This window comes from Mastigoproctus giganteus, chromosome 12 (assembly GCF_048544385.1).
Source record: "Mastigoproctus giganteus isolate SK-2022 chromosome 12, ASM4854438v1, whole genome shotgun sequence".
In the NCBI taxonomy this organism is placed as follows: domain Eukaryota; kingdom Metazoa; phylum Arthropoda; class Arachnida; order Uropygi; family Thelyphonidae; genus Mastigoproctus; species Mastigoproctus giganteus.
In genome coordinates, this window is record NC_143586.1 from 130,810,862 (window position 1) to 130,825,972 (window position 15,111).

Below are 15,111 nucleotides of genomic sequence, written 5' to 3' on the forward strand. Positions count from 1 at the left end.
GGATTCCATTCCTACAAGAATAATTTCACTGACACGATCTGAACAAACATTGACATCAGAAGTTTTGAAACAGTAATTCGACCAAAGGAAGGAAGAAAATAAATCTTACAGGTCATCTCATTTTGCATTCTTGTAATGCCAAACAATACGAGGTTGAGAATAGCCATGAGATAAAGGCTCCATTGGAGAAGAGACAATCACCAAGTTGTGATCAGAGGTACCTAAAGGACCTCTCACTTCGACCATGTACTTAGAAGGGTTGTTTGTGAGAAAAATATTAAGCGTGTTGGCTGTATGATTAGGATTGTCCAGCATTCTTGTATGTAAATGAACAATCTGTGTGAGTTAATTTGAAATTGCAAAAGCCTCAGCATCAAGACCAGCTGGGTCGGTGTGACTAGAAAACAGAAGCCAGCTGGAATTGTGAACATTAAAATCACCAAGAAAATTTACCTCACTATTAGGAAAGTTGGACTGGAAAAAATCAAGTTGCAAAAAGAGGAAGTCAAAGAGTTCTAAGTGATTAGTGGAGTTGGGAGAATGGTAGAGACAACAGATGAATTTGACACAATGAGGTAGAGAGATTTTAAGCCAGAGAAGAACGAAGAGAAAAGATTCCAAATTACCAATTCTCTGACAGGGAATATCGGAACAGACATAGAATTTTGCAAAAAGTCTTTGGGCCCATACGAGACGATGGATTCTGGAGGATCAGAATGAACCATGAACTTCACGGTGTTTAGATACACCATAGATAACTCTTAATAAACTCCAATATCTAAACACCGATATTATATAGATACCAAACTCTTAAAGTATTTTAAACTCTTTATTTATTTTAAATATTGACATCTACACCTCTTGGCATCTCTCATATTGTGTGATTAACTTCACAACTGGGTCGTCATGTCTGCATTACCAGGGTACCTGCCCACCCACTGATGATCGGCCAATAGCCGTGAAACAGTGCTGTCTGGGTGGTGGTACTCAACTGAGAATAAGTAACAATAGTCTTCTCTATTAGTGAAGAGTTACTTATTCGAAGTAGTGCAATATCATGGCAACTCGTCGTGAAGGCAGAGCACAATATGAGAAACAGCAAATGATGCCTACAACAACTACTTTGTAGTTTATTAAGAGTTATCTATGGTGTATCTAAACACCGATATTATATAGATACCAAACTCTTAAAGTATTATGCCTTGTGCATTTATTTATTTTAAAAATTAGTTTTAATGAAACAAAAAAGGTTAACTAAGCTTAAATTTTCAGAAAAAATTTTGGTAACAAATATTTCAGCTATGCAGAAACAATTGCAAAACATCACATTGTGTGCCCATCTTTTTCACAATTCTTTTTATTTTTCTTATGAACGGTCTTCTTTGCATATTACCACCAAAATGTCACTTGCAAATTGATGCCTTCTTAATTCATCAGGGAAGCAAAAATTGCCACAGACCACCATACAGTATTCCAGCTGATATCATGCATACAATTCATACAGTTGTCAGCCCCCCCCCCCACATCACCATTTTTCTAAAATGTGACCATCTGTGTGGGGGGGGGGGGGTATTCCCTCTGTCCTCTTAAAGAATCAATTTTATTGTCATGATACACTACCTGTCAGAAATGGCCTTCTTTGGCAATAAGATATTTTTGTGACGCCATCCTGTAATGCAAATACACTGGATTGATTGCTAGAACAAACGTCCCTCTTTTGTTGTTAAAGTTGATACCTTATTTTATTTTATTTTTTTTTTTGTCTGATGCTATATAAGCTTGCTTTCTTGCATCTTTTGCCACTTAGCATCATCATCAGCCAATTTCAATCCACTGCAGGATGAAGGCCTTTCCAGCAACCTCTGTTTTGTGCAATGGCCATCCATTTACTGACCACAAACTTAAATTATTTACTGTTTATGGCCACAAACTACCAGAATTTAGCATTAGAAGAGGCATATGATACAAGAAAGCAAGCTTATAACAGCATCAGCCAAAAAAAAAAAAAAAAAAACACACTTTCCCATTTCATCCATCCATTCATTCCAAATGAATGTCTAGTTCTGCCTTGAATTTATTTAAGTTGTCAACTTCTACAACAGATCAAAGTTTGTTCCACCAATCAACCAACCAGTGGCTAAAGGCAAATTTCACACACATCTATTCTATGACTGTCTTTCTTCAATTTGAATTTATGTCTCCTCAGACAATTAATCTAAGCAAGAGAAAGAATCACATCAGCATTGAGCTTGCTCAAACCATTCAAGGCATTATACACCTCAATCAGATCACCTCACAGGTGCCTAGTCTCCAGACACTAATTTGCAAAATTTAAGCCTTTCTTCATAAGAGCAACCCTCTGTTCCATTCATTTATCTTGTTGCCCTTATCTGCACTCATTCCAGCAGCTCTACATCCTTCCTAAAATGATACCTCCAGGCCTGTATACAGTACTCAAGGTGTGACCTGACCATTGCCTTAAATAAGGGGATAATCATCTCCTTATCTCTGCTAGAATATATCTCTTATTTTCAGTGGGTGATTGATTGCTAGAACAAACGTCCCTCTTTTGTTGTTAAAGTTGATACCTTATTTTATTTTATTTTTTTTTTTTTTGTCTGATGCTATATAAGCTTGCTTTATTGCATCTTTTGCCACTTAGCATCATCATCAGCCAATTTCAATCCACTGCAGGATGAAGGCCTTTCCAGCAACCTCTGTTTTGTGCAATGGCCATCCATTTACTGACCACAAACTTAAATTATCTGTACAACTCCACTGTCTTCCAGATTTTCTTTTAGCTCCTCTTAGGTACCATTCTGTAATTTTCTTAGTCCATCTGCCATCATGTCTTCGAACTATGCATCGAAGACATGATGGCAGATGTCCTGCCCAAAATCCATTACAGTTCTTTAGTTTTGATAAGAATATCCTTTACTTGAGTTCGCTGCCTAATCCACGTGCTTCTCTTCTTATCCAACAGTCTGATTCCTAATACAATTTGTTCCATTCTTCACTGTGTAGTTTTCAGCTTATCTTCCATTCTTTTGGCGAGTGCCCAAGTTTCACTTCCATAAGTCATGGTGAAAAGTATACATTGGTTCATTATTTTACGTTTCAGAAAAATTGGGATACGGCTCCTCGGTAATGTGACTATATTCCTGCATGCTATCCATCCGAAATTTTCTTCTCTCAACTTCCAGCCATTTATCATTATTACAGTTAATACTTACATTCTGGTGAGTATGGGCTTGGCAAACCCAGGGTCCTGAGCTGGATATCATCATTCTTCTCTTTCTTGGTGATTCCCTTCTACTTTCTCTCTCTCTATCTCTCTCTCTCAGGGTAACAGGGGATTTTTTTTTTTTTTTTTTTTTTTTTTGGCTGGTGCAGCATAAGCCTCAGGCTTTCTTGCACCTTATGGCTAATAATAATAATATAGGAATCCACCTTTTTACTTTCTGCTCTTTCAATGATTATATCCTTTCCTGTGGCATACTTGTTCATCATTACTTTTTGTTTTAACCATATTCATCTTTAGTCTGAATCCTTACTAACTCAGCATAACTGATTAAGATTTTCCTCTAATTCTTCAGGATCATGGCTTATGATCACAATGTCATCTACAAATCGTAAATGGTTTAGGTATTCACCAGTAACATTGACTCCTTTTCGTGGCCAGTCCAATCTTCTGAAAGCTTCAAGGGCAGCAGTAAACAACTTCAGAGATATTGTGTCCCCTTGTTGAACTCCTTTCTCCATTTAAAATTTGCTACTGTCTTTCTCTAGTCTAATAAAGGCGGTAGCAGTCTCATAAATTTTTTTCAAAATCAATGTACGGGATGTCTATGCCTTGTCTTTCCAGTGCTGGAAACATTGCTTTATGCTGTATAGAGTGAAATTCCTCTCCATAGTTGAGAATCCTGTCCTAAAATTCTACCCCTCAAGGTGTAGAATTTTAGCCCATCGATCATGGGCATGTCGGGCCGGATCCCAAAAACCCTCCGAGAATACCATATAAAATGCATGCAGCTGCCTGGTAGAAACTTACGTTCTCTAGTTTCCAACGTAAAGACTCTGGTCATCCCTCTCTTACGCAGCAGTGTAGTATACCGCAGAGCCTACAAAGATTGTGACAGATGCTACATAGGAGAGACCTCGAGACGTCTTCAAGACCACCTTGCAGAACACGACAGATCAATTCGCCTTGCTGAGACCGACCAGTCCACAATCGTGGAACACTTCTGGTCGCCCCACCATGACCTCAATCCCAAGTGTGACTACGAAGTGATTGACCACTCCCAACACCGCCTCTGGTTAGAGTCACTTAATATATTGTGTAATTCGAGAGCCATGAACCGCTGCAAAGGCATGAGACTACACCCCATCTTGGAGGCAACTGTTTTAAGTCCAGATAAGCGCTGGAGACAAAACTATGCACGTTCATGCAGCAACAATGAACACCAGTTTAATGGTTGAATGGCCTACCTTGTGCCCTTGCACACACAACTCTGTGTCCATTAAAATAATTTTTATCTCAAAAAGTTTCCATTCTATTTGTTGATAAAGAGGCACAGAGTTCAGCCTTTAAGGCTCCAAAGTATTTATAATTAAAGTTAGATATTTTACTGAATATATACGTTATCATTATTTCCTGTAGTATTATGTTAATATTACACTTTTAACACATTTATACTGTAACAGACTACATGTTTAGTTAAATTTGATAATATCTTTAAAAATTTCACTTTTCTGCACAAAAAATGAAGATGCCAAAACAAAATAATCACAATTATGTTAAGTGTGCAGGTTTTCAACTTAATATAAACCACTACCTCATAAACAATGCTAATGAAGCTATTAAAAATAAAAAAAATTCTAGCAAACTACTAATGAAAAAAAAAAAAAAAAAAATAGCCTTCAAAAATTGTGGTCCTTCATATAATGCTTTTTCACTTAATGCTCTTTAGGGCAAATCCCCTTGAAAGCACCACACCCCAACATCCCCCCCCCCAGCTTAAGATGCATAGAGATCTCCTCCTGGTATGATAGCTTCATATCACTCAGAATCAAAATTTAAAGGATCATTAAAATTATATCATCACTAGTAACATAACTGTAACATAAAAAGTCAATTAAATACTACTGATAATATATCTTCATAACTGAACTTGCATGCACTTTACAATATAAAAAGCTAAAAGTGTGCCTGATCAAGAGAAGTCTGTCTCTCCTGTTACCTCCAATTTCTTCTAAATCTATTTGATAATAGCAGCAATCCAACTTTTTTTTAATGTTGAACTACAAAATTTTTTTTTCTTCTTTCATCCTTGTCACATCTGCCCTCTGCAATAGCCTTTCTTTTATATGTGCCCTAAAAACTAAATCTTAGAAAATTCAAATACATCTAATAATACTCCTTTCCTCTTGGGCCATCTAAAGGTTATGAAAAGACCAACAAATACTAAAGATATTTTTGTATTAAGGTTTATTGACCTTAATAAATAAGGTCATTAAACCTCGCCCATTAATTTTATGGCAATAAAATTAACAAATTAGTTAATGTATGCAGTGCAGTGCATTACATTTCAGGCACATTTGATTTTTTTCCTTTAATTAAATGTTTTCTTTTTTCATGAATAATAGATGTGAACAATACATACAGTATCTCCTTATCAATTAATTACTAAGATAACTTGATAGAATACTTATTAAAACTATAGTGATGGTCCCTAAACTCAACCATTCAGTTTAATTTCAACTGTATAATATTTATTACTCTCCTCCTACACACTTTTTTAAAGTCTCCTCTCTCTCTCTCTCTCTCTCTCTACACACACACACACTCAAGTCTTACATAACAATATAAGAAGTATACACATGGACATCTAAAGATAACAATAATGCATTAAAACTACATTTAATAAATGAATTTCTTTTTTCATTCAAAAAAGAAATCCCTCTTTTACAAATGAATGGATGGACAGACATGAAGATATATATACAAACACCTAACAAGTGAGAAAAAAGTAATCAAAAGAAACATGTTAATACTAGTTGTTAACTTCATCAGCACCCCCTCTCCAATTAAAGCTTAGAACACTGGTAATTATCAGAAAACTAATTATGCAAAATAATAAATAAATATATATAGCATACCTTGACAGCAGGTTGAACATCTAAGTGGCCATAGATGCATATTGTTTTCTTTTTGGGATCACTGCCTAGATTTCCTAAAATTACAGGAGGTAACAGAATAGTACTGCCATCTGGAAGTTCTTGTGTCCCAACATCCACTAATTCACATGTTGTACCTTCAACTTTTAGTCGCTAAACAAATACATTTAAATAGACTTTTCTTGCATTATTATTTTAAAAGATAAAATATCAAACATTATACTACAGCACTAGTTATTTTGAAAACCAGTTTGATGCGTCTTTACGGAGAACAGTACGCCTGCCAGTTTGCTATGGAGAACATTAACTACTGGCAGTAGTGGTCTCCATAATTATACTCTACTGTGAAGTTAGCTTGTGTTGTTGCTTTTAAAATTAAAACTCTACACTGAGTAATGATTATTTTATACAGCATCATATCCTTCAAATTTGAATAGCATCTAGGAAACCATCACCAATCCACTCTGCATAACATCAATGCAACAATTTCTTTCATGCAGAACACTTAACCATTAAATTTACATGTAACTATGATACATGTAGAGCAGTGGTTTTCAACCTTTTTTTCAATAACGGCACCCCTAAGTAATTTACTTTACTTTGCAGCACCCTACTCAATTTTCTGCTTGTTAGATCTGATTCTCTCTCTCTCTCTCTCTCTCTCTCTCTCTCTCTCTCTCTCTCTCTCTCTCTCTCTCTCTCTCTGTATATATATATATAAAATATTAAAAAATATATATGTTATGGGTTATTACAATAATATAATTATAAAAATTACATTTCATAATACAAATTACATATATACGGTATATAATAATTTTATTCTTTATATAGAGGTACTAAGTAAACATCAATTATAGATCACCACAAAATTAAAAAGATACCGTACACCTTTTTATAATGAAATGAACATAAATTTTAAAAAATAATAAGTTTAAGTAACTTAAACCCAAATTACGTGGCACTCCTGGAATGTTGTTGCGGCACCCTAAGGTGCCGCGGTACTCCAATTGAAAACCACTAATGTAGTGCATATCTACATGCAATTTAAGGAAAACAAAGTTTGCACAAATGCATCAATATATTGCATCTCATACTGTAAATCACTCTTAAATTTAAGATAAGTATCACTATCCTAGAAGTATAATATTACTTATTCTCAGTGGAGTGCCATTATCCAGACAACACCATTCAGAGATAACTGTTTCCTTACTGATCAGATGAGTAGACAGCCCCCCCCCCCCCCAGTGAGAAAGTTGGCTACATAGTTGTGACTTATCAAACATGCTAAATTATGTAGAAACTTTCAATCCACTGTAAATTAAGCCAGAAAGACCCAGGATATGAAAATTGTACATAGTGGCATAGTATTTTGTGGAAGGTGCCACTGGGTTTCCATCTGCACCATGGTACTTTGTGAAAAAGTACAGAGTAAAAGCCAGAAAAAGTGTAATGTCTGGTTTGTGTCAGAGTAGTGTTATGTTCTGTCTCTGGCTTGCAGGGGCCCCTAATGAGATCCCGCATTGCCCACCACCACCACTGGGAGGTGGAGCCAGGCTGCCCATAATACTCTGGTTGGCCTCTGCCAGGGTAGCCTGAGCTTCCTGACAAAGTTAAAAAAAAAAAAAAAAAAAAAAAAAAAATGAAGAAGAAGAAAACGAGGGAGATGGCTAAAGAGGGGGAAGTTAAAGTGGAAGGAAGAAGGACATGGAAAGAAGCGTCCTCCAGATGACAGAAGTAGGGAGGGAATGAAGGTTGGAAGCCCCCTGGCCTAAGGACCCACTCACCCAGGGCCAAGGAAAGAAAAAAGGTTGAAGGGTATGAGTTACCCTGAAGAGGCACCATATGGCATTTAACACTAAGGCATTTGTAGCACCTGACCCACCTTCTGGTATACATGTGCAAATTCATCCCACACCAGAAGGTGTCAGCAGGGTACTTACCCTGGAAGGGGTTTGCAGCATATTGTACCCTGGCAGAGGCACTAGTTTATCCTACCCCCATTTAGATGGGATTCCCTTTGTAATACTGTCAAATGTTGCCTAGGAGATTAATGTCTGAGTTGGAAGGTTGATTCAGCAAACTCGGTAAGGGCATGATAGTAGAGCTCATCTTGCAGAAATAGATGTGCCTGATGGTGTAGGTGTCCTTGTGTGTTTTGTGATCAGTCTTGTCCTGTAATCCTCATAACAAGGACAATAGTACATTACATACTCCGTGCTTTCAGGTTGTCCGCATGTGCAAAGTGGGTTTGTTCGATGCCCAGATCTGTTAATTTTTTCTTGAAGGGTCCATATATCCAGGAAGTAAGAATGTTACTTGGAGGCCCGGTGAAAACCAGGAAGGAGACTGTGGGTACGTTTAGGCAACAGAAGGTAGAAAAAGTTTGGCAATAAATCCTTTGCTTGTGTTATCCCATGCACTTGCCAAATTGACTAGTTTGTATGCAATACATTTTCTCTCTCTTTTGGGATCGTTGGCCAGATCAAGATGGATGACGAGGATCTCAGAGGGAATACCTCTTTAGTCTTTGAAATAGGCCTCTCTTGATCACTTCAAGTAACATGAGTGTGTGGAGGCCCAGCTCTGGAGCTTTCAGAGGGCCAGATTGGTATTGACTTCCAACTTAGATATCTTGTGAGGACTTGAAGGGCCAGGGTAAGTGAATGTTGGTTCTGGTACACCACACTACCGCACCATAGCAGACAACTGGCAAGAAGATGATTCCATATATTAGTGCAAGTGCCCTTCATTTAAGGACCCAGTCTGCCCTACTAATTCTGACAATCAGCGCAGTGCATTTCCTCATTTTGGTTGTGACATGAACAAGATGAGGGTGTCGGGATTTCAGCATCGTATTGAGGATGATGCCTAAGTACTTTATTTCAGGGAACAATTTTATGGGTGCACCATTAATTTTTATGGTTGGTGGTCTGGTTAGTTGAAGCGATCCCTTTAGCAAAACAGACTGTTTTCCCACCAGAAATAGTGAGATGGTGTGTGGAGGCCCAGCTCTGGAGCTTTCTGAGGGCCAGATTGGCATTGACTTCCAACTGGGCTCAAGAACAAGCATGGATAACCAAGACTAAGTCGTCAGCAAGGGCCAAAGACAGCACACTCAAGGTCCATCTCCAGGAACTCGTCCAAGACAATGGACCAGAAGAATGATCCAAGGACCAATCCCTGAGTGCAACCCCAGCGGCTCACATCTGGTGAGTAAGGGCTTGGCACACCCAGGGTCCTGAGCTGGATGGATATCATCATTCTTCTCTTTCTTGGTGATTCATTCTCTCTCTCTCTCTCTCTCTCTCTCTCTCTCTCTCTCTCTCTCTCTCTCTCTCTCTCTCTCTCTCTCTCTCTCTCTCTCTCTCTCTCTCCAGGGTAACTTGGAAATTTTTTTTTTTTAGCTGGTGCAGCATAAGCCTCAGGCTTCCTTGCACCATATGGTTAGTAGTAATAATAATAATCCCAGGTGACCAGCCTGGAGACTTGCTGGTATTTGGAGACAAGCATGATCTTCTGCTGATTGAAGTATGAGGAAATACATATGTAAAGGTTGATAGGAGTTTTGGCATGTCTAAGCCTCTCAGCCACCACAGGCGATCAAAAGCACCAGCAAAATCCACTGTGATGGCAAGGGAGTATTTTTACAGGACTGTTTTTCGCTGAAGCAAAGAGGTACCAAAAAGCATCCTCCATACCAGTTCTGTGTTGGAATCCAAATTGGTAGGCGGATGCCGGGTTTGTTTTGTGTAAATTTGATTTTGTCTTTCCATCAGAGTGTGTAGAAGCCTTCAAGCAGTATGGAGAGGTCAGGAAGCAAGGCAATTGGTCTGTAAGAGTTTGGAATTTCTGGAGGTTTTTCAGGACCTTTGATTTCCAGATTTTGGGAAAGTTAAAAAAGGTAGCTAGTAGGTGGAAATCTTTCAGCAAACTTTTTAAAGACATCCACCTCAAGAATATCATTTCCAGGAGTTTTGTCTTTGGTTTTCAGCAGAGCAGCTTGAAGTTCATCCAATAAAAAGGGTGCTTCAGTGTGATCGGTTGCACATTCCTTGTTGCTGATAATAATAATAATACATCGTTGATTAGCAGACGTGGGGTCACTGTCATTCGGAAAGATGAAATACAACATATTGTTGACAGATTCTTTTCAAGTTTGGGCTGCTGAACCATCTGGTTTCAATGTTGAACACAGGACTTCTTCCCTGGGGAGTTTGCTGGTCATGATACAGTATACCACTCCCAAGGGATCACTATTACCCAAGTTACCCAATGAAGAAACCAATTCCTGCCAGGACTTTTTCTTGGATTTTTTGATATTATCTGTGTAGGCATTTCGGAGCAATCTGTAGGTTTCTCTGACAGCATCAATTTCAGGGAGAGGTAGTGAAGTGTGAGCCTTATGGAAGGCCTTGTGGGCATGATGCACTGCTTTTCTCTGGCTGTCCAATTCAGGGTTCCATCATGAGACAACAGCATGAAAAGGTCTAAGTTTTGGTATAGCAATAGAGCAAGCTTGCTGGATACTTTTGGTTAATGTTATTGCATTATTCTCAGGAGCAGTTTGGGTCAGGAAGATAGGGTCGGTAGGTAGCAAGTCTTCAAGAACTTGGTAAAAGCAGTTCCAATCCACTTTTTTGATACAATACCTGATGACAACTCGGGGAATGGGGGGACATGACCAACAGAGCGACATGAGGAGAAAGTGAGTGTTCTGTGGTCAGAGGTCATCCATGCATCATTAACTTTCTAATTAGTAAATTTACTTCCAATGGATAACGAGGCAATGTCACATCGATGGTGCTCTCCCAGAGGGTACTGCTGCAGGTTGGAAGGTTTCCAGGCTGGTTTAAGTGCGGAGATTGGATGACATAACATAGTTTCCCAGTATAGATTTCCGCACATTACTACAACTGTCTTTCCTCAATTTGAACTTGTGCTTTCTCAAGTGCAGAATCTAAGCAAGAGGAAGAATCTCGTCAGCACTGAGCTTGCTCAAACCATTCTACGTGGCTAGTCTCTAGACGTGCAATTTGCAGAACTTAAGCCTTTCATTGTAAGAGCATCCCTTTGTTCCCCTCACCAATTTCATTGCCCTTATCTGCACATGTTCCAGCAGCTCTACATCCTTCTTAAAATGAAGCCTCCAAATCTGTATGCGTACTCTGTATGTGGCCTCCAATTACCTTATAAAAAAGGATAATCATTTCCTGATCCTGGGTAGCAAAGTTCCTATATCATAGACAAAACTCAATCAGCTGTCCTGGCAGTCTGTCTATATTGCTCAGAGAACATCATATCCGATTGCACAATTACCCCCAGGCCCTTTTCATTCTCTGCTATCCTGAATGTAGTACCACCCAATTGGTACATTATTCTGGGATTACTGCCACCCATTGCAGTACTTTACATTTGTCAATGTTAAAGTTCAGTTGCCACCTCTCAGCCCATCTGCATAACTTTTCTAGATCCTGTTGCAGCAGCGTACCAAAATTTCTATCATTAACAACCCTGCCAACCTATGTAGCATCAAACTTGGACATTAAGCCTGATATACCTTCATTAATGTCATTGATAAATATAGAACACAACAATGGTCGCAACACTGAATCCTGGGGGACTCCACTAATAACATTAGTCCACGAAGAGAATGTCCACTGATTACCACTCTTGCCTTCTCCCACTCAACCATCCTTTTAACCATAACAGCAACTTGCCCTTAATGAAGAACTCTTTATTGCATACAAAATGCACATGCCGTACACAATACCCTTCACGGCTACAAGCCAGGGGTTTACAGCAATAATGCCATATTGCTCCAATTTGTACAGTAGTCTTTTATTTGAACAGTATCAAAAGCTTTAGTGTTAGGTACATAGTGTTAGGGTCAGGCACCAGCTGTGATTTCTCACATCTGCACCATATGTACGCTGTGAAGAAATACAGTACTACTGTAACCACCAAAAAAGTGTTGTCTGTTGTATATGACATTGTATCAGGTTCTGTTGGGTGTCCTGGCATTTGGCCGCAGGCCCCTGGTAGGACCCCACGTTACCCGCACACACTGCTAGAAGGTAGCCAGGCTGCCCTTTATTCTCTGGCTGTTCTCCACCAGGGTCATCCTGGACGAAGACCAAGTTTAATAATAAAAAAAATAATTTAAAAAATATGAAGAGAAGGCCTGGGGAACAAGAGGAAAGGTCTGAATGTGGGGAAAAGGCTAAAGTGGACAGATAGAGAAGGCAGTCCACCTGAGTAAGGCAAAATAAGGGTTGGGGAGAGGGATCAAAAGTCACAGGGGCAGACGCCATTATGTGAGTGCCAAAGGCCAAGCACTCTCTGGGAGTTGGCATTCTAAGGAGTGCCAACCATGATGATGCCAGCATTAAGTAATCTTTTGTCTTACTCTTTTATCAGTTGGGAAAATGCTATCCGACCCCAGTTTGTGTTTGCACTTGAGGGTCGTTGTTCTGAGCAGCTCTAAGTTCAGCAAGCTTTGCCTGTCTGATGATAAGGACAGCTTGCGTGTAACTCGTTAGGGCTTTGTATGTTGTTTCATTCCTAAACTGGTATGTTTCATGGTTACGAGGGTTAACCTGGATTTCAGTAAAAAATTTGAGCCTACAATTAGAGCACTCATACATGAGATGCCCAAATGACTCCTCTTCACCACAGTGGCAGAATAGATTTCTTTCAATTCCCATTGCTATCAATTTCTGTTGAAAGGCCCGTGTCCTGTGATCAGGAATGTAACTTGCAGACCAGGTGAAAACCAGGAAAGGGACTTTGGGAAAGTCGTGTCAATGGATGGGAGGAATCTTCTGGTAATTTCTCCTTTTGGCATGGTTTTTCATGAATGCTGCCAAAGTCCTTGAAGGTGTTTAAAAATATGTTTTCTTTCTTGTTTCAGGTCATTGGTAAGCTCCAGCTGAATATTTAACAACTGTATCAGAATTCCCTTCTTTAATCAATGGTAAAGTCCCCTTTTAATCACCTCATGATAGAGCGGCAAGAATCCAGTGATAACCTCTACAGATTTTCAAGCAGGGGTGCTGACAGCGTAGCATGCCCTGCAGATAGACAACAGCATGAATTTCTGTATTAAGTCAAGTTTATGCTTGTTCTTTTCCAGGGTGGCCTTTGTACACCAAACTGAGGCTCCATAACACACAATTGGGAGAAACACCACTTTATAGATGAGAGAAAGTTTTATGCTTCAAACCCCAGTCCACTCTGCTGACTCTTCTTATCGTGGCTGTATACTTTCAGATTTTCGTGGATAAGTACTTCAGATGAGAGTGGACGGTAAGACCAGTGTCAATGTAGAATCCCAGGTATTTGATTTCTGTGTAGAGATGGATGGGGATGTTATTTAACTTCACTGTTAGAGGCCTGCGTATTTGTAGCTTTCCCTGAGGAGAATTTATTTTGTTTTTTCACCAGAAATTGAGGTTGGGGAGTGCTGCCCAGTTTTGGAGCTTTTCCAGAACTGTATTTGCTTTTGCTTCTAGTGACACTCTTGTGTTGGCCTGAACTACCAGGACAAGATCCAATGGTGACAGAATGCAGCATAAATCCAAAAGTGGATAATGACAAACTGGCAATAAATAGATGACTGAAGACCAAGTGGTAAGATTATTAGATACCAAATCTTTTGGAGACTGTAGAGTATACTGAAAAAAAAAAAAAAAAAGGTCAGAAAATCACCTGGTTCAATGTGATTAGTTAGTAACAAGAAAAGAGCTTCAATTAATCCTTGATGGAAAGGACAAAAAAGAAAGTCTAAAGTAGGACTTACTATGGTAAGTAAATATTAAATTGAAAATTCAAGATAAAACTATTCACCTAGTTGGAAGTGGCCAGTTATAGAAGATATTTCCACTAATAATAAACCCAATAGTAACAGAGGGTGAATAAATCCAAAGGTGGTCAAATAGTTATAAAACATTATAAGTCATGAACTTATAAAATTCTTGGTTGATAATATTTGCCAGAGCAAGAGCAGTTTGGTATTAAAAAGGAATAGTAGTATGTGCTGTGTAGACCATGAACTTTAGAAAAATAAGTAGATTCATGATGAAAAGGTACTTTAAAAATCCAAGACACATAAAAACTGTAATAAACTAAATATATTTGTATCCGTACCTGAAAACAATCTGAATTGTTAATGAAGTTTCAAAATGAGCAGTGAATTATAATTATAAGTACAGCCACTCTCAGACTTACGGAAGGGTTGCGTACCGCAGAACTCTACGTAAGTCTAATTTTACATAAGTTGGAATTTCCCTAAATGCTTATTCAACATTTTAACTAAGTACACTGAATTTGACTGAAGCAAAAAAGAAATGTTCGATGAACATTTCTTTGACAAATGTAAAGTACTACGTATGGGAAGCAGTAACCCCCAGAGTAACGTATCAACTCTGTGGTAGAGAACGAAAAGGACCTGGGGGTTATTGTGCAGGAAGATAAGTAGTTTTCTGAGCAGTGCAGACGGTCTGCGAGATTAGCTCATGGTGTCTTGTCAATGATATACAGGAATTTTTCTAGCAGGGATAAGGAGGTGATTATCCCCTTGTATAAGGCAATGATCAGGCCACACTTTGAGTACTGTATACAGGTCTGGAGGCCTCATTTCAAAAAGGATGTAGAGCTGCTGGAACGAGTACAGAGAAGGGCAACAAGACTAGTGAATGGAACAAAGGGTTGCTCTTGCGAAGAAAGGCTCAAGTTTTGCAAATTACAGTGTCTGGAGACTAGGCACTAGCGAGGTGATCTGATAGAGGTGTATAAAGCCTTGAATGGTTTGAGCATGCTCAGTGCTGATGGGATCCTTCTCTTGCTCAGAATAATCACCTGAGAGGGCATAAATTCAAATTGAGGAAAGACAGATGTAGGATATATGTGAGTAAATTTGCCTTTAGCCAGCAG

The 15,111-nt window shown here is 38.8% G+C and overlaps 1 protein-coding gene across 1 annotated transcript in view; it reads right to left on the minus strand.

The window, feature by feature from the left end:
• Window positions 1-15,111, minus strand: part of Cndp2 (Cytosolic non-specific dipeptidase 2) — a 265,591-nt gene that overhangs the window by 170,894 nt on the left and 79,586 nt on the right. Inside the window, exon 3 of the mRNA XM_090386709.1 lies at window positions 6,160-6,330. Coding sequence (XP_090242835.1) covers window positions 6,160-6,330 — 171 coding nt within the window. The remainder of the gene's footprint in view (window positions 1-6,159; window positions 6,331-15,111) is intronic.